Source organism: Temnothorax americanus, unplaced genomic scaffold, assembly GCF_048541705.1.
Source record: "Temnothorax americanus isolate GAGA-0224 unplaced genomic scaffold, ASM4854170v1 Scaffold10, whole genome shotgun sequence".
In the NCBI taxonomy this organism is placed as follows: domain Eukaryota; kingdom Metazoa; phylum Arthropoda; class Insecta; order Hymenoptera; family Formicidae; genus Temnothorax; species Temnothorax americanus.
This window is the reverse complement of record NW_027509231.1, coordinates 986,897-1,013,945: the sequence shown is the minus strand read 5'-3', so window position 1 is coordinate 1,013,945 and position 27,049 is coordinate 986,897. Positions and strand designations below refer to the sequence as shown.

General features: G+C 42.1%; 2 protein-coding genes across 2 annotated transcripts in view; one reads left to right on the top strand and one right to left on the bottom strand.

The window, feature by feature from the left end:
* Positions 1-27,049, bottom strand: part of LOC143899154 (uncharacterized) — a 146,122-nt gene that overhangs the window by 40,560 nt on the left and 78,513 nt on the right. The window lies entirely within an intron of this gene.
* LOC143898996 (uncharacterized) lies at positions 383-27,049 on the top strand. The gene is made up of 5 exons (XM_077408894.1): positions 383-1,391; positions 2,396-2,443; positions 23,526-23,630; positions 24,368-24,825; positions 24,968-27,049. Exons 1-5 carry the CDS (start codon positions 1,101-1,103, stop codon positions 25,758-25,760), a joined length of 1,695 nt encoding a protein of 564 aa, XP_077265020.1. The 5' UTR covers positions 383-1,100; the 3' UTR covers positions 25,761-27,049.

Sequence of the window (27,049 nt, the reverse complement as noted above, 5' to 3'; positions counted from 1 at the left end):
ATATTTTTCTATATTTTCTATCTGACTCTCATTTAATTAATCTCTTAAGCCTACAAAACTTCAAAAAATCCGCCTAGATCAATGATTTTATTACGAACCCAATTAAGAACGTGATTGCTTTAAAATATTACAGCTGTTTATCAGAAACATCGGATTAGTATAATTAATATCGAGTTGACACGTTGTCAAGTTATATTTTTGCAAGAAATAAGTAAAATTCACATTGATAAATTATAATCTATGAACCATTCTTCCAGAGAGAAAGTACGTCGCAAATCCCCAGATACGCACGAGGCACGAGTCCAGGTGTTAATCCAGCTGTTACACCTCTGCAGCTGGAGCTGCCCTCGGTTTCACTACATTTTTCTAAGCATACTACGTATATTTTGGAAATTTGAAATAATTTTCTGAAGCAATTTATAAAAACTGTAGAAAAAAAATTAACATAATTATGTAGAATTGAGCAAGAACCGAGAACGCGCGCGAACTTAACGATTTCAAACTATATAATAAGAAATTACATCTTGGTTCTTTCGCACATACAATTTCCAATGCTCTACATTCTTGATGCTCTCGCCTATTTTTCATAACTCGAATCAATTGTGTCTCGTGCCAATAAATGCACGAGAGACAGCAGTTTTTCTCTCTTGTGAACAATACCCGGTATACCGAGCGGACCCTCTCGGACCGTCATGCGATTGGATCGCATGCGCTCGCAGCAGACAGAGGCAGGAGGCAGGAGAAACTAGAAAAGGACTGCGCGTGGAGTTTGGCGCTCAGTTTAACACGCGCCGGCGTACCGTGCGTCTCGTTTGCGATTTTCCCTCGGTTGCTCGACCGCCCGGTGGACGGATGGCGATTTAAAAGCCGCGCGACTGAGACGTTGGGTGCTAGAGGAGAATTCACCGTGTTGTGTTTTGTTTTCTCTCCCGGGAGACTCGTGTGCGGCCGGCGGCGATGATTCGCGTCGCGAATGTCCGCGTGTAGAGCGGCATTCCGCGGCTCGCAGCATCTGTCAGTGCGTCCCGCGTCCCGCGGTGCGTTCGCGATCGTAGGATTCCTCCTCCTTCTTTGCATCGGCATCGGCATCGGCAGCCGCGATGACAACCGAGACTCCGAAGGTGGAGTTCGCCCTCGGCAGCGAGGTCTCGCCGGGTCGCTTCTTCAAGAGCGCGTTCGCGCGAAATTTCATCAGCAGCGGCCGCGACTGCAAGTCCCTGGATTACGAGCTGCTCGACAACGTCGGGGAGAACGAGGAGGATCGGAACAACAACGCGCGGAACAACAATTTCTTCTCGCTCGTGAATTTCGCGGACAGCAAACCGGCGAACGGCGACGACGCCGCGGCGCGAGCCGCCGCCGCTCTCTGGGAGCAACCGAAGCCGAAGGAGGTGAATGCCTTTTGTACTGTTTTGCAGTCTTTTCTTTCGCAACGCGATTCTCTCTTAATATTACGGTAACGGTATAACTACGCACGTGAAATATCATCCACTCCGGAGATGATGTTGCGGTATCCTGTTATATATACGAGGAATATAAGAAACGCTCTCTCTCTCTCTCTCTATCGATACCAAAGATTCTGGAACGTACAAAAATAATTTCGCGCAAAGGAATGTGCTAGAGGTTGCACCGCATTCTACAGGTGAACGCGCAAAGATTATACGTATTTCTTTTCGTCTAAGAATTTCTCTGTCTCTTACCCAATTTAGAATTAATTTTTTCAATACGAATTTAATGCCATTTCTTAAGCACAACTTTTTAACTGCTCGAATAATTTAATATTTTAATTAAATTTAATTTAGTTTGAAGGTCGAGTTTCGTAATTCAGTTAAATTGAGAAATTTTCCCTTTTGATATAAATTTACTCCAAATTGATTCAGGAATCTGCGTACGCCGCAATCTCCAGATGTCTCATACATTCCTCGTGGATTAATCTTCCATAAGGTTGTGAGAAACTATTCCTACATACTTGTTCCGGAATCGCTAAGCCGAGCGCTAAGCTTAATAACGCGCTTGACGTACGATGGGAGTAGCGATAGTAGCTGCGTTACTCGAGCGCGTGCGTTCCTACTTTACGACTAATTACGAAATTCGTATAGCAAAGCGCAATGAAATCCTTCGAGCGTTAGACCGCGCGCGCACCTCCGAGTTTTGCAACTCGATTTAAATACAATAAATGGGATTTCTGCTGGATAACGCCGACCGTGCCGTATCTGCTATTGTGCCGGGCCGATCAAATGTCGAAAGATGCAACGCGCTTACGGGTACAGATATATCCAAGCCGGAGGAGGAGGGGGGCGCGTTCGCGTTACTCTCGTTGAAAATGCACGTTTAATGCGTTACATATAAATAAGCGGCGGCCGTCAAATAATTTGATACTTTCTATTCTTGACAGGCGGCACAGCCGGCTGCAGATGCGAATGAATTGGAGAAACTTCGAAAGGTGAGTTTATTTATGCCTCGTCGGCTTTATATTATTGCACATTCATCCCCGACGCCGCTCCCCGCCAAACGTTTCCCGACTCGGACATACGAACGTACCCCTTTATCTTCATTCAACGCGTTGTCAATGTAACACGGCTTATTTAGGATCCTGAATGGGTACCGCTTTACTGTTTCGAAACGATTCAAGATCGCGGCGCGAAAGCCATGGAATGCCATGGAGATACGTTGTTTAGCACAAAGGAATCAAAGTGCACTTTCTGTTTCATAACTGACGCGATTATTTCAGACTATTTTATGCCGACCCGTAATCTTTGGAATCCGATAGAGGAAGCTGAATTTAATTCTCTAAATTAGATGAAATTATGACGGAGAAGAACAAAAAGATTTTTTTTTTCACTATTTCTTGGTTCAAGAAGTTAGAACTTCACGACTTCGAAGAATGAGTTCTTGTTAAATTTTGAATGACTTTAAATTCGCGTTGTTCTGAGAATCTCCGTTCTCCGATTCCTCTCTTCCTTCAGTGACGGTAGAAAATAAGGGCCAGGTGCTCTTTGACCATGGCGCATTTTACGGCTCGAAACGACGAAGAGTTCTTTCATGTACGAACGACGCGATTATTTATTCCGAAAGTAACAGACCACGTTTCCGCTTGTCTTTATTTTCGTTGTTAAGCGTTCCCCGATTTGCCATCGGACGGATGGTGACTAATCGTTCGAAACAACGTGAGGTTACATCCCACAATATACTGGAATCCCGTAATATACTTTTTCACATGCCTATTTCCTACCATTTCCTACCGCATCGCTCCATATGCACGTTATATTATATCGGAGCGAGTGGAATCTCATCAGAAATTGTTGGAATTATTGCAACGACCCGAGTACCATTCGGTCACCGAATATTCATACAGTGAGTGGACCATCTATTCCGGGCCTACTGCGATGTGTGAACTCTAACTGTCTATAATAGTAACTACTGTAGCGTGGCACGAAATTCCAACCAATAAAATACAAGTAAATATTATAATTATAATTTGTTATCTGGTAAATAGTATGACTCTGTTATCAATAATCGAATTCACTTAAGACCTATAAACTACTGAGATCCTTAAATTAATTTCTAAAGCATTTATTCCTGAAATATTTATAATTGTTGATCGTGCAATGAATAACAAAAATAATAGAAGATAAATGACAGATACCTCGAGCGTCACAGGTGTTGAGAACAACTTTGTTATCTTATTTAAACAAGAGAATTGTTAGATTGGCTCCGAGCCATCCGCAATTGTGGGTTAAGCACGTGTTGATTTAGCCACTTAATTTTCCACCCGCAAAAGCTATAAATGTCGACGGAAAACCGTCGAAGTCGCGTCGTTCCTGAAATATCCGTAGGTGGTTTCGTTCCCGACAGCCGTTCGCCACAGATCGAGTATATGTCGAGCGGAAGTCCGCTTCAGCCCCTCCCGTAATTATTATCAGTCCGAGGGACGCCGCGTGTAGGCCTTTGTAGGGACCTATCCGAATGCACGCGCGTGTGTTTGTGCACCGTGGCACGTTTGCCCGACCACGCCAGTGACCGGACAAACGGACGGAGCGGGTTCGCGCGTGATGTCACCATCCTGCTTTTTCGATCCCACACCATGACACGTCGGTGGTCGGTGCAAGAAAATTATCATCCCCCTCTCCGCGTCACGGCAATAACCTGCCCTGCCGCGTGTGAAAGAGTCACGTTAAACGATAATCCCTTCGTTTGCAGCGAGCGCTCCTCTGTTTGCGTAAGATAACCGTGGTCCTATCATGCGATACGTAGAGAGCGCCAGACACAGAGAGAGGAAGGTAAAATTGATTTCTCAGAAACGCCAGTGTGAAGATTCGCTACGGAACATAAAATCGCGATTGCAGCTTAAAGTGGCGCGCGTCCTTGTCGCAGGCGATTGAATTCCACCCCTGCGCCGCCGCACATCCTCGAAATTTTCATCACCGCGAGCAACGCGATTAAGCGGTCGCATGTCTTCTAAGAACGAGTTATTTGCCTACGCTCGAGAAGTGCGTTTAAGGATACTTCGTTTTGTTGCTTCCATTTGCACACCTGCGTAAGGTATACATCGTGGCGCGACACGCACCCGTGATTTCCTTCCTGATCCTTGCCGACGGTTTCGCACGTTTTACGAGTCACGCGGATAAGATACGATCGAGACCGAGAAAGGTTCGTATAAGGGCCGGAAGAGCCCTTCCTGTCGATTGCGAAATCGCGCGTCGCGGTAACCGGTTTGTAACAAAGGATAACAACGTAACTCTTTTGTAAAAAAAACCTTCTCCTTCGATGTGCTTCTTTTCTCGAATTTACTTTTATCTTGAAATTCAAAACTCATCGCGATCATTTTCTCCTCTTGCAATTTTCTATTAACACTCGAGACGCAACGTATATTTTTTCTTCAGCTTTGTCGCTCGAGTGAAAGAGGGCTCGGAATTTTTGCAGGTCGACGGTAATTAGGGAACGCCGATTAATTAGCCGAGTAAATTGGAGCTATGGCTGCAGTAACGAAACGAATCCCGTTGCTCGCGTGAGAATTAATCACGCGATTTCTCGTCTTTTAATCCGAAACGAAGTTGTCTGCCCCGACGCATTTTGCACGCGACTAATAAAAGGCAAATTGCACGCGCATTCTCTCGCCTCGTTGGCAATTTCAAGGCAACCGTTAACCTTCGTGCGATTCCTTTGATCAACTTTTTTTTCAATATCCGTCTCGATGGTTCCAGCTCCAGCTACATCGCCGCGATTATAAAAGAGAACACTTCTTTTTATAGCTTCCTGCTCTTCCGTGTTCGCACGTTATGCCGTCCATCTTTGCATCGTTGTGTAATATCGTTAAATCGAGCTTGGCGTTTAACTTTCCCTATATATTTTATTTTCTTCGCAAATATAAAAAGTATACATTTCTCCATTTTGCGAGCTCTTTAGCTATTGTAATAATATAATACGAACTACATGAAATAGATCGAACTTGATCCATTTGTAAAACATTTGATTTTTTAATGAAATATTAAACACTTTAATTTTCAGGAAAAATGAACGTATAAAATAATTATAGATTTAATTACCTAATAATAAAGAATAAAAATATAAGAAAGGTTTATTATATTTTTTTAAGCTGTATATATTGAAACTATTTAAGTCGCACCGAAAGTTAATAATTTAGGGATATAAATATTGTTGCTAAAAGTAAAAGCTTGTAGGTAAAATATGTTAAGTAAACTAAATACAGCATGACAATCTTGACAGAAAAATAGCACAATAATTTTCTTTTTGCTCGAGTTTTAAAATGGTGCCGCTATTTTTACATAGCTCCACTCTGAGAAGGAACGAAGCTACACACAGTTTCGAAGAAACTTCTAAACGATATCTGTTTAACTCGCGCTCCTCAGAGATATACAATGTTTACGACGCGAAGTGGATTCGTGCGAGCGGGGCGCGAAGTTCGTAAGAAAGGAAGAGATTAATCTGCCCGACAGACCTCGAGGTGTTATTTCATTTATAGCGTTAAACCGCTTCTCGTGTGACGTTCTAGGAACGGCGAAGAAAAAGCTAATGGAACGTGCATGATGATCACGTGACGAAATATTGACATCACATGTAACAATAAGTGATCGAACACGAGTGTAAAGATACGAAACGGCAATATAACGGAGTTAGAAATGGATTTAACATAAATATTCGCAAATCACAATGCATATATCTTTAAAATATAAAAGTGATAGACACATTACTTGATGCATACTACTTAATTTAGAGCCTTGAACAATTCATTTCTATTTAAAAATATCTTTTAAACAGATCGTTTTTATCAAAATATTGGATTTAACTCACTTTATCGCGACCGCTCCTCGTTCATTTCATAATAGATATTCTATTTTATGCTGCATCGACATCCTCGAAGTCAGCACATAACTCTAGGCATGACGCTTCGCAAATTTAATCACTATTACCTGACGGCCCTAGAAATTCCGCGTGTCATCGGCATCGCGATGAAAATACCACGTTCCATTCATGTCGCATCGTGACATTCGCTATTACTGTCGGATTTCGTGACAGGGAGAAAGAGAAGGCGGAGGAGAACAGTATCGCGCGGAGGAGTTACACTTTCCGCGGTCGCGCCGCACCGCGAAGCACCGTTATTCGATATTACGGAGACGGCAAGCGGGCGCTTAACCCGGCGCGTTGTTCGCCGTATCGCGGCTATTTACATAACCCAGTCCATGCATTTAGTGCACTCTCGGGAATGCAGCATCCAGCGCGGCGGAGCCGGGCGCGGGCTTGCCTCCTCTTCTTTCTTCTCCTCCCTCTGCCTGTACAGTTGTGCACCGTGCACGCTCTTCCGTTCGCCATAGCCGCGTATGATTACATTCCGTAATAATAATAATAATAAAGATCCATGTGAAATCCATACATTTGGCGGAAGATATATGTAAAACAATGGTTCGGCGCGAAAACTTGGGAAGATCATATTTGCCGTTTTATATTCTTCAGAGAAAGATTTTTATGGGTTTTACACTCTTTTTGTCTTTGTGTTGTTTGAGGATTGGGCGATATCGATCGTGCTGTTTAAAATTAACGTCATTAATACATAGGGGTTTTTTAAACGACTCCTTAAACATAAAATGTATTTTTTTTTAAATACGTAGAGAGATATGGAGTATATATCTTGACTCTCGTAAACTCATAAACTCATTAAACGATAATTCATTGTACGCGCTAGGGGCGAATTAGAGCAGCGATATTATTAGATGGATGATCAATATCGTACCTTCTACTAGATAGGAAGCTTTTTCAAACGCATGTCTGATAAATAGCTGTACAAGAATTGATTTTTTGTCGAGAGTAAAAGATGATAGAGCTCACATTTTCCTATAGAAAAGCTGTACGCGCAATGTCGATGGTGTAAGAGGAGGAAAATTACTCGGTGCAAATTAAGGCTGTTATAGTTTTCCGATATTATAGTCTGTTTAATGTGTACACAACATGTGTTACGATAAGTGTACGCGATAAGCAACACGGCTGATGAGAAAATCAAACAGACTTATCAACGTGTAAATATATTTACAAGTGAGAACATCCTTTAAAGACCGTTTCGTTCTTCATTGTTAGCACATTCGTCGATCTAGATAAGGGCCGAAAGACCGAGATTTGCCGTAACGAGGACGTCTAATGAATATTCATTTTATATATATGCCTGAAAGAAATTGCATCCGTGTACGTCTATTTATGTAAAATAGATTAATGAGAGAGTTTGCTTTCGCAGAATATGTCTGTCGAAGACAGAAATGAGCAGTAAGAAATCGTCTGATGCGACGCCTGTCTTTGAAGGTTGCTACGTGAATATTTATTTGATCTAAATATGCAAATTAAATTCCTAGAATGGTCTGGTCACGCAACTCATATATATTACACATGTATTATATATTAATTTTTTCTATATTCGCGCGTGATATTAGGCATTTTTGGCATTTGGCATCGTAAAATATTATGTGAATATGATAGATACACCGGTCCATTCTCAGAATTTGCGAGAGATTAGTTACATGGACAAAGCGATTTGACGTTACGTCACTTTCGACTAGATTGTACATTACGCGGTCATGAAGTATAGTCCAATGATCCGCGCAATCTAGACCGTAGATCATATAGTGAGCGTTTCTCTAGTTCTCTCTTCGTTCATTTGAAAAATGAGCTGCCGTTAAATCAACAATCGAGTCGATGCCTGGTTAATCCATTGTTTCCAGTCAAGTTAACCCAAACTGCTGTTTTTTAATTGATGGATTCACACAGGATGGGAGTAAAAAATGAGTGATTTCTTTTCGAATAAATTTTAAATCTGAATCTATTAAGGACCTTATAGATAAATTATTATGTATATACACATACATATGTATAATTTTAGTTATATATATATATATATATATATATATATATATATATAACTAAAATGATAGATATAATGCTACATTAGCCAATTTATTAACTACGTCCATACGTACTGCTTAGGAAGGCCCTTATTTGACGATTACTTACACCACAGTGTCATTACTCTCTGCACCGTCGGGCCGCGTTCCACTCGGGTGCCCTCAGCCTCTTCCGGTTGCCTCTATCCACGAAATACGCACCTTCCCGAGCACGTACAACATGCATTAACCGCGTACATTCCGACAGCCCCATCTCTTTGTCTCTTTTGTTGGCAACGTTTACGAGCATTGCGCACTATATATATGTATGAAGATCATACGAATTTATCGCGTAGTGTAATGTTAATTTATATTTTATAGTACATATCCATTTATAACAGAGAAAAATAGGAACATGAAATAGAAACAAAATGTGAGACATTGCATGTTTCTGATTTTTTCAGAAGTTAATTGGAATCTATATTTATGCAATCGTGTCAAATTTGAAATATATATATTCATATTCCTCTATACTTTAATTATTTTATATTTTTTATATTTTTTTTATTACTTTTTTCATATTTTTGCCTTAATATTAATCTATAACATAAAAGTCAAATATATAAATTAATGTATTAACAGATTTCTTAAAATAAAGAAAACACGGAAACGTTATCTATATCCTACATTTGGATCAAAAAGTCAACAGCCATGCAGCTGGTTCTCGATTATCGGATGAGATATCGTATGTGCCTAAGGGTTGCCTCGTTCATATCGTTTTCCTATTTCAAGGATCGAAACGCGGCTCTTCTTCGTGGCTCGTACTACTTTCTTTGTTTTCGCAATAACGAGCGGCCGCGGGCCGGCGCGATAATGAGGGGAAGAATCTTTAAATGCCAACCATCATGACTGTCAAGGAAGTCATGATATATAACGTTACGTTGACATTCAATTTGCATCACCATAATTATGCCACATGACACATCTGCAATGACTCTCTGCTGCATTCGCATTTTTTTTCTTTACTATGTCCTCTGAACCTCAAGGAAATAATTAAAAAATCAAGAAGTAGTTGAGCATAATTATAATACAAATACAAATTCATAAATAATGCTAATTTCATCAATCTCGCCCTTGTGAATTTTTATTTTCCATACGCTCTTTTTTATGCTAAAACTTCATTATTCAAATACGAGAATATAAAATGTAATATGTAGTTCCTCACGAAAAATGTATACGACTCTGATGGTTGAAAATTTCTGACCTATCGTACAACTATCGGAATAAATATAGAACGGAGCGTGTTAAAATTATAGCCGCTTTACTCGACCAATAAAAAGACGACTGCCACGAATCGGTCGATCAAGATCATCAGACGATTGAATCGAATCGTTCTCCACGTTCGCCAAATAAGTCAGCTTTCTCGCGGGAGAGATGGCGATTCAGGCACCCCGGACAAGAAACGAAGGTAAAAACGGCATGAGTCACCAGATTCCTTAATTTTTACGAGCGCCCGCGGATTCTTCATGGTCATCAAGATCAATTGCCATAACCGATGGTCAGTGTGCCTAATTGCCGCGTGATCTCGCGCGTTCAGATAAACATATATATAAGTGACTTCCCGATGCAGCAGAGAGATGTCCGCTTGCGAAAGCCGGCAACCGTGAACTCATCATAACTAATATTCTGAGACTAATGAGTGCCACCGTCGCCGAAGTTTTTCGTGCGGATAGGGAGGCGGGAAGAGGTGCTCATCGTGTTGTTGAACTCTTAACAGTCGTCAAAATAAACGCAAGCCGTAAAATTACCTACTAGGTAGTTAATCCAGACATCCTCGTGGACTATAAATTATCAGAGACTCAAAATTCCTCGCAAATAAATCACGTCGTTCTGCCTCTCAAAGTTCTGCTCTCTCTCTCTCTCTCTCTCTCTCTCTCTCTCTCTCTCTCTCTCTGTCTATTTATTATTTCCTATTGCTTCTCTTCAAGCCGGGTGTTATAAGATTTCGTTGCGACAAAAAAGGATATCGCGACGGCGAATGATAAGAATGATCGAGAGAGGCTCCGGTCATGGGTATCACGCGAGAGAATTTTCCCAGCAATTGTTTCGAATGTGTCCGAGTGAAAGCCGACGTGTGCGAGCGCAATGCAACATTGCAATGGACAGTCGCGCGCGAACCCACCTATAATTCTGCGTATATACGTACGTAACGGCGCGTTTTGTAATAAGCCGGCTCGTAGAGCCGCGTTTCTCAACGTCGTTGTGCATATAATAATTCTGCCGTCGCGCGTCCTCACGGGGGACGATTATTATTCCAGAGTACTGGACAAGTAGGCGACCTCTTCTGTCCGCCGTCGCCGGCGCTTATCTCATAATCTGGTCGATAATGAGCAAACTGCTAATCAAACGCTTCCGGCATTCGTTGCGAATTCCGCTGAAACCCCCATCTGCAACGGGGTTCTGCAGGTGAAACTTCAAGACGAATAATTGTGAATGACCGTCACTTAAGTATTCGCGTTTAGTTACACTACTTACTAACTTAATGAAAGAATATTTCTAAAAATTTGATGAAAAATTAATGGAAGTCTATGTTTAAATATAATTATGTAACACATGCCGCATAAACAGGTATCGTTATTATATTCGAATAAATTTGAATTTATATATATATATATTCATATATTTATATATATATATATATTCAAATTTATTCGAATATAATAACGATATATATATATATATATATATATATATATATATACATATATATATATATTTTTTAGTCCGCGTAACGCGATTGAACAGGAAGCCAGCCGTAAAGAATTGCATATTAAAATATTTATTAAAAACGGAAACTTCATAATAGAGGGGATCCTTTTCTATTCAATTACAGTGCTATTAGCATTGATGGGCCCATAAAGATGTCTGGAAACTGGCAATTCATTGCGAGTCCCACTGCAACAATGGCAGTAATCTTTCACTTTCATGCGCGACCAGCAATTAAATCCGAATGGCAGAGACAGTCGATACAATAAAATTATAACTCTATACTGAGAATTAATTTTAAAGATTGCAATAATTGCAGTATAAATGCACATGTAACACACGAATGACGGTAAAAGTAGCGACGACTTTTAATTCGAGTCGTTATACGCCGGTCTTTCCCATAAACATTCCGCGATTCCATTTACTCGACGAGCAACATCCACACAAAGAGAGGACACGCATCGCAAAAAAGTTGTAAAAGAGCAATCTATTTCCGTCTGTAACACGGCCTTGAGCACGGTCTTCCACGTCTCCTTCCTCTATGTTCTTCATCGTCGAAAGTCTCTCGTCACGACGAGAGATTCGATCCCCTTTTTGCTCCCTTTATCCTCCAGTTAGCATATTTGGCATACCGTCGGAATAACTACGCCTCTTTATCGCGCTTTCCGTTTGCTCCATCGATCCTGTGGATTTCAGGGCGCTTTATGACTCTAAAACCACATCCGCGATATCGCTGGGATTTATCCATCGTGTTCTGCGTATACTCGCTCGAGTTTGGAAACACGCACGATGATACGCGAGTCTCGTATTTCCTTTAGTACGCAGATTCCACGATTAGTTTGAAATAGATTTGTCCTTGACAAAACTATGAAGACTGTCTTTGAATCATATATGTTTCAAGATACAGGCGATTTTTCGAAATAATCCCGAACGGCAATAAACCTTAATTTTTTAATTCAATTTTAGATAATTATTTTAACCCTCCGTCACTCTCCTGGATCTTTTTGGGCACAAGCGAAATTTTGAGCTCATCAAATATCTCCGAAATAAAGAGAGGGCGTGGTCTGGCTCCCCTCCCTAAAAAAGTTGTTAGCATTAGTGAGAACTCACTCGCCAAAAGGGACGCCAGGATCCGGCAGGCTGGACCCAGGGGGGTTACGAAAACAGTAAAAATAACGGTGGTGACGGAGGGTTAAGAGAATTCGAATTTCAAAATTAATTACAAGTAATTTTTAGATACATATAATAAATTTAATATTCACATTTATTATATTTATATTATATATTACTGTGATATATATATATTTAGATTATATATACTTATTATATTTAGATGTGAATGGACAATTTTCAAATTATAAATCGCGTGTAATACGAGGGGCAATTTTTTTTCTGTTTTATTGTGCTTCTGCGTGTTTTGCGAAATTAATTTTAACCTCTAAAAAATCGTCAGTTTTATTTGCTTTTGTCGACTCGAGTTATTAACTAGCGTGCGCCGCGTCGCGTCGGCGAGATATAAGGGTCGTATTCGATTGAGCATCCTAATTGCACATCGGCGCGACTGCCGGACGGGATGTCGTTAATCTAATAATTGTCTTCATTAATTTATCGAACGCACGCCACCCCCTGAACCACGTGTCGGCGGCTAGGTATTGACACAGTTCGTCGCAATTATCATCGCGTGCCGCGTATCCCTTAATTAAGCGCACGCCGTGCGTCAATTAAGGTCTGTTTAACGTACGCCCTCTTCCTCAGTGATTCGATACGCGAGCCTATATGCACGAGGATGCTTCTCTCCATCTTTCTGCGTGTTGTCTGATTTTCTACCTGAGTCATCGCGCGGACCATCATGAAATATAATCTGACGTGTCTCGTAACGCGGGGTTCATCGAATTGTGCAATCAATAATTAAACGAGTAACAAGGGTGAACCGAGTAGATTGCGTGACCTTTTTACGGGTTACGTTAACATGTACAATAACATTTCAATCTGCCAAAAATTGATAGAATTATAAATAAAAAAAATATTTCAGCATATATAAACTGGTACTTCAATTATCTTTTTTTAATTGTAGCAAAACGTCGAATTACATTGGGAAAGTTCGTTAACAGTTTAAACTTATGAGTCACTTTTTTTGTCAAACATTCTATCTCCTTTAAACGCTTACGTAATCCACGTAGCATCAATAAATGGAAATAAATGCCCATTTATTTCCAATAAACAGACGACCGTAGTTACGACCGGGCGACCGAGTCGCCTCGTGAAAGTAAGAGCGCATGCAAATACGAATGCAGAAGGTCTTGTACGGGATGTTGTTGGGGATCGGATCAAGGAGAGTGCCTCCGATTATTTGGACGGTCGCTGCCGTCGGCGCGCCGCGAGCGATTTCTCGGTGGCAAGTCTTGTCTTCACGTAAACGGCTTGACGCTTTCGTGGACACCGAATTTAGCGATTATGGATATACACACACACATACACACGCATGCATGAGCAATTGCCTTCCGACCTTTGCGCGCTTTCTGCTCTCACGAACTAAACGACCGACGCGATACGCACGGTGAAAAGCGGTAAGGGATACACGTTTGCATATCGCTCGATTTTTACCGAAAAACCTTTATTTGAAAATGAAAACTAATTGAGAAAACTAATTTTTTTTTCTGGGAAGAAGTCTTGTATGTAGAACAGATCCTTGGCATATACATGATACATCTGATACGTTCGCGAGATACCCGGTATGTAATGTCACACGTGCGGGATCACGGTCCAACAGTCGTGATCCTGCATATCGAAGGTGAGAATCTGATCTCACGACGCGGCAAACCGGCGTTGAATCTCGACGATGCAAAACGTAGAGATAGTGTTCTCGTCATTTGACGAAGCGTCTGCAGTATCCGTCGTGCCGCAGGTGCGAGTAAAACACGTGCACATGCATGTAGTGTGCGTGTGTGTGAACGGAATCTGCATGTATCGTTAAATATAAGATATAGGCGCGCCGTTCTCTCTGCTGAGGTCGATTTCGTAAACCTTCGATTTTTTATGTGAAATAAATGTTCAAAGAATATATATATTTCATTCTATTCTAGTTCCGTTCTACATGATCAACGTCACGGTCATAAAGATACGAATCAACTAGGGTTTAACAGGAGTTTAACTGATTGTGAGATAAAAACAAATCTCCGTTTTTCTTTTTTGAAAAGACGGAATTAGAAAATAGATTTTAAAACGATTGCGTTAGAATTTACAATAGCGTACATCAACAAAATCCTTGTTTCTTTATCGATGTTATATATAGAACTATATTTTAGAGAGAAAGAGAAAGAAAGAAAATGCATTATAATAACTCAGAGTTAAGAAACTTAAATAATTAACTGCATTAACGTATGTTTATCGAAACGGCACGTATATAGGGAAGTTTGTTTATTGATGAAAATCTTCACGGTATACCGCGTTTATGTCCAAAGAAGATTACGTCACAACGAATTATACATGAGATTTTATCCCGCTGGTAACGACAGAGGAAGCCGTTGAACACATCTAGATGGATGACACAAGCGCGAGGAGTTCTTCGACTTCCTGACCCAGATAGATACGGGTTAGGTTCTAAATGTAGTCTGAGACAAGCTTTTCGGTGGCCCGGAAAATTTAATGCGGGTACCAGTGTGCTCATTCCATGGCCGGAAGTTTACTCAAGCAGCTACATTATAAATTCGAATAAAGATGATCGATAGAGCAATTTTAATCTACTGCATTCGAAATTGGTTAGATCGCGTCAGTTATTAATGATCTGACTAATTTTGAACGCAGCAAATTAAAATGGCTCTAGCTGCCATGTCTGTAATAATTACACGTTTATTCGACGCCGCGTTTTCTTGCAAACGAGAAATAGTCAAAGTGCTAAATAGTAAAGAATAATATTGCTTGTGTGCTATAGCTTAAGAAATCAATTTTTTCGGTAGGTATAATTTCAGTAAACCTGTAAGAGAATCGTTGCGCGACTGCAACGCGCTACAACGTCGTAAGAATAATTCGACCGGTGTGCGCGTAGGAGAGTTCCGGTAGCGAACGCACGCTTTGAGATCCGGCCCGAAAGAAAGAAGACCGTGCGCCGCACAACGCTGCAATTGTGTAGAGCGCAGTCTCTCTAATCGCACGCTCTGATTAGCGTGTGTACATCCGCGCAATGATCCCGCGGCGACGCGACGATCGAGATGAGTCATCTGGATCTGCCGCACTCAGGTGGAAGAGATCAATCGATCGTTTTCCGGTGACGCGATGGACGTCAAGGATTCGCGAATCACGAATCGATACGAATTTTTGATATTTGCGAAATTACCGAAGAAACGACGCGGCTCGTCGCGCCCCGCTGCTCCACGGCATTATTCATTACGCAAGAGTATATTTCACGAATCACGGAGATTGCGATTTAAACTGCCGAATAGAATTTAATCCTCCTTTCCGAGAGGCATAGATAACGACGGTGATTTGTCCCTCTTGTTTCACGCTCCAGATATCACGGCGCTATTTGCATTAGCTTTTTAATTTGCCGAAGAACTAAGAACCCCGGCTGCGGTCGAATCCGGAGAGCCGTCGCGTTTTTATTTTTCCGCGTCTCTTTCCTGTCTTTGCGGCAGATGCCGCATCCACGAGGCGTGACCAACGCGTCTCCCCTTGCAAACTCGCTTAATGCCACCGGCACTTTTTGGTGCTCTCTTCGCGCTGCTCTCGTGCGTACAAGCTGCCGTCGCCGTCGCCGCCGCGGACTCATGAATGGCGATGGTATGAACTATTCGTAAAAGCCGGCGGCTTATTTTCGGATTCGCGTTATGACACGCGCGTGTGCACTTCGAATGCACGCGACGTGCGCCATATAATGCGTTATATCGCCACCACTACACGTTTGCAACGTGCGCAGGGAACATACTTCGTCGTATCTTACGTAAAAAATATGCAGAGATACATTCTAGCTGTCGTTGAATTAATGAGCACAAAAAATGTTAATTATCAGAACGCGTACGCAGAGATTGGATTACCTTGCGTATAGAATTCGAATTCCTCCTCCCCCCCGGAAATAATAATTAATCTTATATTGAAAAATATACGCAGGCAGGAATTTCTAACTACGGGTAAATTCCAATTATAATTGATTCTAATTCACCTATTTTTTTTTACAGAGTGCGTTATACCGTGTAGAAGTGAAAATTGCATTTAGAAAATATGCGGCACTAATCGCGCCGTCACGCTTCATATGCAGCTGCTGCTCCGTCGGAGAAATAGAAGGGATAATAACCCCGGCGAAGGCGACGCCGTTAGTCGCTTCGGAGGAGATTCACGGAGACGCCGTGAGTCACTAAACGGCGATTTGTATGCAACGCGTAGCGCCGGCGCTACAAAGCATTGTGCGAGGGAATCGCATTGTACGCGAAGATGTAATTCTCAGGCGCGTAGGGTAGCATAAATTTCAGAATTCGACGCGTTCCGCGTTACGTACACTTACGATATGATGACACGAGGTGAATACCGTATATAGAATCGTGATTATCGTATATAAGGACCTCGAATAAGTCCCATGTAATTAGGACGAGCTACGCGCGGTAACTGTATACAGATTGCGGTGTTTAATACGCGGTTTCTCCAAAGTTGATAAACCTGCCAGAGAGAGAGAGAGAGAGAGAGAGAGAGAGAGAGAGAGAGAGAGAGAGAGAGAGAGAGAGAGAGAGAGAGAGAGAGAGATTCTCTCTCAGCGGAGACGGAGGGCGAAAACGCCGGCAAAACTGTCGGCTGCAAAATGGCGCCCAGACTCGATCTATTTTTAGTGCATTCCAGCCGAACGGATGGAGAAGCCTAACTCGCAGACGATGTTTCGCTGGGAGGAATCGCCTCTCATCTTGTTGGAATGCCAACAGCCTCCCTACGTCTCCTCCTCCCTCTTTTTTCTTACTCCCCTTCTCCTATTTCCTCTCGCGTTTCGTTTTCGCGGCTCTATCATCGTTTCGTCGATACGATCTTAATATGCTTGTTCTCGATAGTGACGATGCAGATCATAGATTCAGAGTTTAATTCTCTGATTCATCAATTGTTCTAATTAAAACACAAAAGAAGCTTTCTCTATCTCTCACACACGGTGCATTACTTACCGTTTTAATTTTGTTTCATTGAAGAAATGCTAAATTATGTCGTCTTTTATAAATATATATTTTTTTAGCGTAATTTTTTCCACTAAACAAAAATTCGTTTTGTTGCACGTCAATTATGTTTTATTTTCGAAAATTTTAATAGAGAACGTCTATAAAAAGGAAACCGAAAGACAATGTTGCATCTAACCGTTCAAACACTTGTTATCAGCAGGTACGTACCGTGCTTCTTCAAACGCTTTCATTGTTTCAATAAAAGAAACGGGCTTTGAAGATAACAGGATCATCGATTCTCGAACAGTTTGCATATCGCACAGACGATCAAAGATAATAGTTTTTGAAGACTTATTCACCTAGTTACTTGAACGGAAGCTATTATAAAGCAAAATGGATGGTTCAATTATATACCGCTTCGCCACTTGACAATAACCCTTTCTGCGGGATAATGAGAGATCCAGGCGGGTCGTAATTACGTGGCGGATGTCGACCTTCAGGTGAAAATAATCATTAATTTAGACAATAGAAAAGCGATTTGTGTGTGTGTGTCGTAGCCAGGAGCTCTCACGGCGAAAGCCGAATAACGCGCGAGAAAAAAATCGGGGAACGTTTGTCAGAAGCGTTTGCGCGACACACAGAATCTACTCTTCACAAACACAATTTCATTTAATTTTACAATTTACTTTCTCATCATATTCATAAAATATACTTTCCATTTTCTTGATGCTAGCGAAGATATAGAGAGTAAACTGGAGTTCTCAGCGTTTTAATAAGAATTATCTTAATTCGCGGAAATGTAAAAGTTTATCTCGACTGTGAGTACATATCAATAATTTTATTAAACTGATACCGGATATTTACTTGATCAAGCGTTCTAAGACTTGTATGCGTTATTTATCGGATTTCATGTTGATTTACGCTTTATCGCGATATATACACATATATTATATTATTATCATCCGAACATGTCATGAACGTCGTGTACTATTTATAGCAGATCGCGGGCGAAACATTTCTATTCGCGATTGTCTCTGAGAAATCTTTATCTCGCACACGATCTATGATTATTCGTAAATCCTCATTCATACTTTTCTACCTCGAGGTCATCGCGGGTTAACGACTGCCGGCTCGTCGCGAACTCGTTCTCAATGTTGGCTAGAAACCGTTTCGTACGGTACCGGAGCTTTTTCTCATTAGTCTCGTCTCATTCTCTCCCGTTTTTTCTTTCCGTTCGGGGAGGAAGATACGTCTATTCGCATAAATACAGTTTTGCAGTTTTTACTGTTTTTTCGAAATTATTGCGCACGTAAATACCTCCGTTTTAATGAAAAGTATACAAGCTAAGTATAAATGTCTTTCTATATTACGATATTTTGTTGACTGCAACTAGACACTAGTTCCACGACTATCACAGTATGATATCTCTCGATCATAACAGCGACGTGTAATGTCACGTTTAATTAAGTTACCAATAAATTCTGCCGGTTGAATTATAAATAACGCACGTATGATTTAATCCCGCCTTCAGTAAGAATCAACAACGTTATTAAATGTAAGAGTTAATGCTCTCTCGCGAGTGTACACGATTCTCTTCCCGGCGGCGGAGTATATATGAACGCGAAGCAGTGTCTATAAGCCTCTCCACCGAGAGGCTCCGCAAAATGAATGGATTAAGTGGATCGAGATAGATCGTTAAAGGCAAATCGTCGAATGCCGATGCGCGGCTGTAGTCTTACACGTATCCGCCGCGTTGCCAAGAACAGGTCGTATAAGCCGGAATATTTACTATCGCATGAACGAGTCCGCGTGCGCACTCGAGTTAATCTCGAAGGATTTCTTTCTTTCTTTCTTTCTTTCTCTTTTTCTTTTTCCCGCTCTCCCCAGGACTCGCCGTTGCATCTCTCGAGACTCTCGAGAGATGCTGGGGCAGAGCTTTCTCACAAGTCGACACAAAGAATTAAGCTCATCCTTTCGGAGCGTATAACGCTCGATAGCGAATGCGAACAGTGCGCGGACGATACATTCCACGCCTATCGCAGACGAAGGGAGGGAAGGGGGATACGGATTTACGAGGTGCTCGTGCAATTTCACTCTGATTCCAATAACGGCTGCACGAAATGAAGAATTAATCCGCGAAGGCACTAACGTCGTACTCGCGCGCGCCCGCAGGACCTTCCCTTTTACCTGATCTTATACGTGTAACAAGTACGTCTATCGGTTGCGGAACTTCATCAACTTCTTCCCACGCGCATCGGCAAATGCCAGCATTCAAGGATAGAATACAAGGCAGAATATAAGAAAGGCGAAAAAAATCGCTGGACTCGTCAGAGCGTCTGCTCGGCCGTGCGATACGAACGTGTATGAACACTGTGAACGCGGCATGAATAGCTTCCCCAGGGGATTTTTCTTCCTATATATACGTATATAAAATAAATGCGAGAAATATAGTAGGCAGCCGCTTCCCCGCGTGCGCGCCGTATATATTACCAGATTAATCTTTGTGCAATCATTGCAGAAACGAATATCTACGCCAACGCGCGCGCGATAAATATTCCGCATCGCTTTCCGTGTATATATATCGTATATCCTTTCTTGTGTGAAAATCTCCCACGTGAGGTGAAACTTGACGTTAACTCCTATAATGACGAGCGGACCACTAAGCGCGCCCGTATTACTTACAAGCGCAGTTCTCACGCGTCGGACAAGCTAGATTAATTTTTCGAATGAGCGAAAGAAATTTCGATTTGCGTGAGGCGAGCGCCGGTCTTGTTTCGCGCGTGGGTCGCAAAGACGTTTCGCGGGAACAAGTGAAAGGAGCGATGCAATTCGAGCATCCTTTCATCCGAACGCGAGGGCAGGACCGGAGGAATGCGCGCGATCCCATCCATCTTAATTAAAATCTAATTATTGATTCTAATAAATGAAGTTGAAAAGAAGGCAAGACATGTGAAGAAATATTAATTAAATATTTTTTTTTAGTTGTGTGGAAAAGTCAAAAAGTAAATTCTTTCCCATAAAAGAATTGATTAAAATTATGTTTTCTAAGAAAATCCTCGTCTTCCATTGCGATAAGGTAATACTTTTTCCTTGTCCTAATTACACATTTTCCTTCTGCGTATAATAAATATTTATACATATTTCTCTGTTCGATTAAGATAACTAAATATTTTCGAACCTTCATCAGACGACGAAAGATAGATGTAAAAGAGAACGGATGCGTAAAATAGATAAGATCTTGAATGCCAAAGTTTTCAATCGAGCACGACATACTTACAGCTGACATTGACGTTGAACCATTTAGAGAACGGTGCGAATATCGGAACAACGGCGGGTCCGATGTCGTCCCTATAATAACAGTCGTATTTCGATTTCTATTCCGTTCATCCTTTGTAACTGCGAACAGATCGGCTCCGCGAGGGACACGGCGAGAAAGACCTCTACTAGGGCATTTCCATACAATAGCGGGAAAAAGACGGTATGTATTGCGCGATATCCGGCGATGGCCTCCGGATGATAACGAGGCCAGGATGAAAGATGTCGAAAGAGCCGTACGTCCACGAGAATCGCGTCTGGATCAGATTTTCGCGGCGAGGATACGTCACGATCGTGTCACGACTATTTTACAGGGGCTGGATGTTGTAACTAAGGCACGCGTGTTATGGCACAAGTGTAACGGACACGGGGATAGACTCCGCGTAAAAAGTAATTCGTTCGTCGAGAGGTAATTCGATTTGCGAAAATCGCGGCACGATTGGAGGTGCGCGGCACCTCAGTCGGATAAAGTCTCGCGATTTCGTAACGCGCGCGCGAATTAGACTGAATCTTTTTCTTCGCTGGTATTTCCTCCATTTTTCCGTCGAGTGCGTGTGAGGGTATATTTACGGAAAGTTGAAATTTTCATCGGCGGCAGCGACGGCGACCGAGCGGATGGGGTTACGCATGGTCGCTCAGCCTGAACAGTCCACCGGCTGAATACTATCGTGACGTCACTCGCTACGGTCACTGCCTGAATTATTCAGTATTTCTTCGTTTCTAGTCGTTCAGCGATGCCGCGTGCAATCTCGTACGAAAGTTTGTTTTGACGCACGCGGCGCGTAGTATAGTAGCGCGCGTTCTATCGTTCCATCTTCTCTCTCTCGCGACAGGAAATTTCGATGAAAGTGAGAACCGCATGGAGATCTATTCATTGTAGCTTCTCCTTGTAAAATTTTTGAGATTTAAGGGTATCTAATTTCCTCGTTAAATACTAATTAATTGAAAGTATCGCGACAATGCTAAATGCTATATACGAAACGTTCTAGCGGTATTGTGAATTGCAAAAGCGAGCATTCTACTTCGAAAGGTTGATCTTTGTAACGAGCTATCCTCGAAGGACGACCATGGCCGTCCGTTAATAACTACAACGATCCTACTCCGCGATACTCGGCCACGCTGCCGGCGATGGCTATCGAAATTAGATAGAAAATTGCCTTCGTCTTATTCGACTTTGGTCGAAGGTGTTTCATTAAATTCTTTGAGAGATGCGGAATCGATATAGATCCGCTGGATGCTATCGGACGGTATATCGGTATTGCGAGCGGCCAACAGCTGCCGCACGGTATCGAGCCGATCGATTAAGCGTGGAAGGGAAACAGGAACGCGCGAATAAAACGCGATAGCGTCTGATGAGAATTAATACCGAACTTTTTCGCGGCGTCGCGAGACTCGAGATATGTAATTTCGTTAGTCGTTTAGACGCTCCCGTGGAAAACATGGAAAGTGAAGCGTACCTCGTTAAATCCGTGCGCCGATTCTCTCCGACTTCCTCCGTGACCTTTTCTCGGTGCGGCTCTGATTTATGGACCATCTCCCCGCCCGTTCGCCGTCGCTTCGCATTCTCCTCGAAAGCCGACAACGTTATTCGGTACAATATTCCACGTCAAGATAGAGAATATCCAGTTTGTTAAGATAGCACAATAATTAATGCGGCGCAGATAATAAATCGCTCGGCGTTAATGATCGTCGGTTTTTTCGTTTCGTCATCATTTTCTTCGCTATAATAGTCACACATTGTTTAAACTTGATAAATTGTTTTAAACTTTCCAAATCCACTTGATAATTTGAAGCCTAAAAAGGTGAATAAAGTATGTACAGAAAAGGTATGAAGGTATAAAAAATCTCACGACCTTATTGAATATATTGATAAAAATGGGAAAGTATGTGTGTGTGTTGTCAGTAGAAGGAGGTTTGTAGGCCTATGCTGATTACGATTATTGCGTTTAATTAATTAACCGATGCGCGCGGATTACCTCGAAGACCCCATTACATAGTTCGTTTAACGGAGAGCATTTTTTAAAAACGGCGCTATTATATCGTCGGACGTGTTATTAATCGACATAAGTACTCTTCGCAATTAGCGGAATAGCGTAAAATTCGTAATAATACGTTCACGCCAGCGGCGTCCTGTGATTAATTACGGAAAGCTATCGACGCTCGCGCTTTTTTTTTTTTTTTGCGTCTCTTCTTTTTCGTATCTCTTTCATCCGTCTCATTTCTCGCGACACACGTGGACCGCTATTCCGTGCACGCCGAGTCTCACCGGAGCACCCTGATGATTAGAATCGTGATTTCGAACAAGTACCGACTATTAAGCCCGCGCAACTCGTCCGCGTCTCTCGTCTCTTTCCCTCCTCTCGTTCTCTCTTTCTTTCTCGCAAATATACGCACGTTATGTTCCGTCTCTTTCATCGCTCTACCTATACTCTCCAAGCGGATCGTTACTAGGGTAGAAACATGAGTTTTTGCCAGTAAAGCAAGGTGGAATGCGCGGCGAGCGGCGAGGCAGCGTCAATGGATCCATAAAGTCCGCTCGCGGACTCCACGAGTTCGAATCTAGTTACGACTGCACGCGGTGCAAGATGAAAAAGAAGACGTCGGAAGGAAAGGTATTGTCGGAAGAAAGTCCGCGCGGAAAACCATGGCGAATTCGCGGCTACAGGCGACGCGTGTACTTGATGGAGAATAGCATGCCGCGGTCTGGAGAAATCTCTGCAGAAAAATATTCCCGCGAGAAGAAAAATATCCTGCGAATTTCCCATATCTAAACTGTCTCTTTTATCTTTTAATTGATGATGTAAACTCCATGATTTCTCTCCTTAAACCTAGTCATGACGGCAACATTACATCAATCGTAATCTAAAATCTAAAATATCCGACAGAGTACGATCCGAGGATATGTAAGTAACGTAGTTTTATTTTCTCGTTGCAGCAATGCCAGTCGTTGAAGAAGGAAAACCGGAGGCTGCAGAGCGCCTTCCTGCAAAACGTCTTTCTTCAAGCGCGAGTCGACACGCTCCAATGGCAGGTCAAACAGGTTCGTAATCACGCGATAGCTGAAGATCTGCAGAAGCAGAAGCGCCCGATAACGTGGCCAACCGGTTTACCTCGCTCCGGTTACTCGATATCGCGTCACGTAACAACCGGTCGGCATACGCGATCAACTACTTTTCCTCTTTGATGATCCATGCGATTTTCGTCGATCCGAGTTTTTCTATTCGTCCATTATCATTTTATGAATGAAACTTACACGCGTGCACTGTACGATCCATCTTTCGATCGTTATTAACATTTTGCTTTGATAGTATGTCGAGTTTTAGGAAAAGTATTTCGATTATAATCTATATATCTTCTTGATTGAAATATATAGTTATAATTAATTTTTATATAATATAAAAAAAGTTATGCGATATCTTGGGATACTTGTATATTTTATATTTTCTCGCTAAAATTCTTTATGGAACGTGTCAGGAAGTTTAATACTCTTTGAAAAGAAGCTAAAGCTCCATCGATTATATCGCGCGCGTAAGAGATTCTGAAAATAAACTATTAGTAATTCATAAAGATCCATGTTATTGCTTATACTTTTTTCTTTTCATTTTTTCTCTTCCTTGTTCATTTATCGATCGATTTATCTGCTTACAAATTAGATTATTTCTTTATTAATAGTATTATTGGTATTCTCGCATATTTTTTCACGTAAAGGGTAGGATATAAATTTGTGCAATGAAGCGGCAGGGATCGAGAATTAGCGTTCGTTTGGTTTGTTCGCAGGTCGAATCGAACAGGCAAATGTATCGTTCTACGATGGAACAGGTCGCTCATTTCTTGGGCCGGGCTCACAGGAGCCTGGAGATCCTGCACGCCAAGGAAAATCCCAAGGATAAGAGACGTGTGCCGCGTAGCCGTAGCGTGCACACGGTAGTGCACGCGGACCCGTCGCCGAGTCGCGGAACCGCTACGCCGTCGCTCTCGTCTTCGACATCTTCGCCGTTCACACGCGCCAAATCGGTCACTCAGATCGGATCGCCGAACGCTACCTGCTTCCGTGAGTTCACCTGGTCGGTTCTGCGAAGAAACGATCCGGTGCACTGCACATCGCCACATATCGAGTCACCGACGGATCTCAAGACGAACGACGTGCCTGATAACGTCGTCTATCGCGAACCCAAGCAAACGGAATTAAACCCGGACGAGATACCGCCGGAGAAATTATCTCAGGAGGCGTTTAGGTGCGTGCGAAAGATTTCAGAAAACCGTATTGCTCGCACAAATCGAATTATTAACTTGTTACTAAATACCAATTATTATCTTTGCTATTATTAGCATTATTAAGAAAAATCAATATGATAGATCTGCGAAATGTTTCTACAGGTTACTGCGAACCGTCGAATCCTTGCTATCGATGCGAGAGCCTGATTTGACGAGAATGACGCCGGTCGAGGAAAACGAATCCTCTCCTTCCCCTACGGTGGACCATCATCGTCATCACGACGCGTCTTTTTCCCTATCGACCGGTAACTTCGCCAATTCGACAACCTTGCAAGAAGCCGCCGCCTATTCCGGACGTTCCAGCAGCAGTCGTGGAAACGAATCGATCAGTGGACAGCAAAGCGACAGCAGATCGCCAAGTCTCGTCAAAACGTCCGTCACCGAGTTTACCCGAAATCTACAAAACTTCACACCGAGCGTGAGAAGGTCGCCCGACACTGCCTCCTGGAACTCCAGTAGCAGTAAAACGACCGAGGAGGAGGACCTTGTCGCGTTCACCGCGTCATCGAGCGGAGCCACGTCCAACGGCACACCGATCTCGACGCTCACCAGGGCCGCGAAGCGATTAAAGAAAAAGGAGTCTACAGGACTAATTGGCAAATCTAAAGTAAAGCCGGCCAGCAGCCCGGTGAGCAGCGCCGAGGGCGAAAGTGGATTCTTCTCGATCAGCTCCTTCCAGGAGGTAGGTCTGCCTGCTTCGGCAGCCCTACCGGTCACGCCAATCAAGGGCTGTCACACCGAGGTAGGTCTGCCGGAAGTGCCTCTGGACAAAACCAGGCACCGACGGTGGTCCTCCACGCCGGCGGAGATCCAGGCACTCTTTAAGCAGCATCGAGCGAGCTTCGGTGGTACGCCGCAAACCACCACCGAGTCTGTCAGCGTCTGTTGGGTTTGAGTGTCGCGGGAGCGCCGTCGCCGCCGATTATGATCCCACCGCAAGCGATCGTCATGGTTTCAGTCGGATCTCGCAGACTAGACTAGCTCGGACCGCGAGCGCGCCGCGATTTTCAGGAATGATATACTTATTGTTAGATAAACCGATAAAGAATATCCAGGAATTTTGTAAATAACTTCTTATCGCTTCTTTTGTTACGTTGATAAAAAATGTAGAGCCGTAGTATTGATAAAGCGCTCGATAGTAATTACTATTTGTTCGATCGTTCCGATAAGACGACTCGAGTGTACATGCGGTTTATTAAACTTTCTTACAAGAAAATTATCTATTGAAATGTGTTAATGGGTAGATAGGAAGCGCATAAAGAAAATAAGGAATTGATATACGCCCGCGTAATGTTGGGCGAGAGTTTCGTAGATGATGCGGCCATTTTGTAAGTATATAGAAAAGAATAGTATAATCCCGACATTTTGTAATCAGCCATATCTCTTGCAGTTTCACTGTTGATATCAACTCCGTCATATCGGTATCAATGAAACTTCTTCTCTGCACACACGAGTGTCGCGATTATTAATGATTTCGTGCATGACAATGACTTTGTTCGCCAGAAATTTACGGACAAGTTTGACGCGTTAAGTACATTTTGCGGTCGACAATCGTTTTCATTTGACCGTCGTTTGATTAACTAGGCATTATTTAATAAATTAATTATTTTTGGATTCGAGTTAATTTGATTCAATTCGAACACAACTAAAACAAGTTTAATTTATACTAATATGTATTGCGATGTAGTTCAAGTTAGCGCAATTCGATTTATCAGATGCATGACAATTTTTTTTAGATTCGGAGGAACGCAAAAGATAAATTTTTTCATCTTACTCAATAAATTGGAATTTACTGCAAATACTTTTGCAAATTCATATTTTGTACTATAATTATTCTCGTGAATGTGTTAATAGTGGTGCAAAATATTTTCAACTTAATTCCACCAATCTCTTTTCTATCTAATTGGAATTGATTATTTGCACGATAATTGTCTCATTTAATATCGTTACACCGCTCATGACGCGACGCTCAATTTGTAGAATTTTTCGACAGTGATAGACGAAACTGTAATTCTCACAATTCATATAATCTAATTCACGAGGACAACATATCTTTTAGCGTAATGAAACAGCGTGATCTGAGACTATTATAGTTCTAGGCTTTACAATATTGCGTTCTCTATATATTTCTCATTGTGCGTAATTTGTCATTTTCATTCGTAATTATATAATACAACTGAATAT

Excerpts from the sequence above, each read along its gene's own strand:
- LOC143898996 (XM_077408894.1), top strand. The coding sequence starts at position 1,101 with ATGACAACCGAGACTCCGAAGGTGGAGTTCGCCCTCGGCAGCGAGGTC. Across the intron at positions 2,444-23,525 it reads AATTGGAGAAACTTCGAAAG|CAATGCCAGTCGTTGAAGAA; the intron begins GTGAGTTTATTT and ends TTCTCGTTGCAG. Across the intron at positions 23,631-24,367 it reads TCCAATGGCAGGTCAAACAG|GTCGAATCGAACAGGCAAAT; the intron begins GTTCGTAATCAC and ends GTTTGTTCGCAG.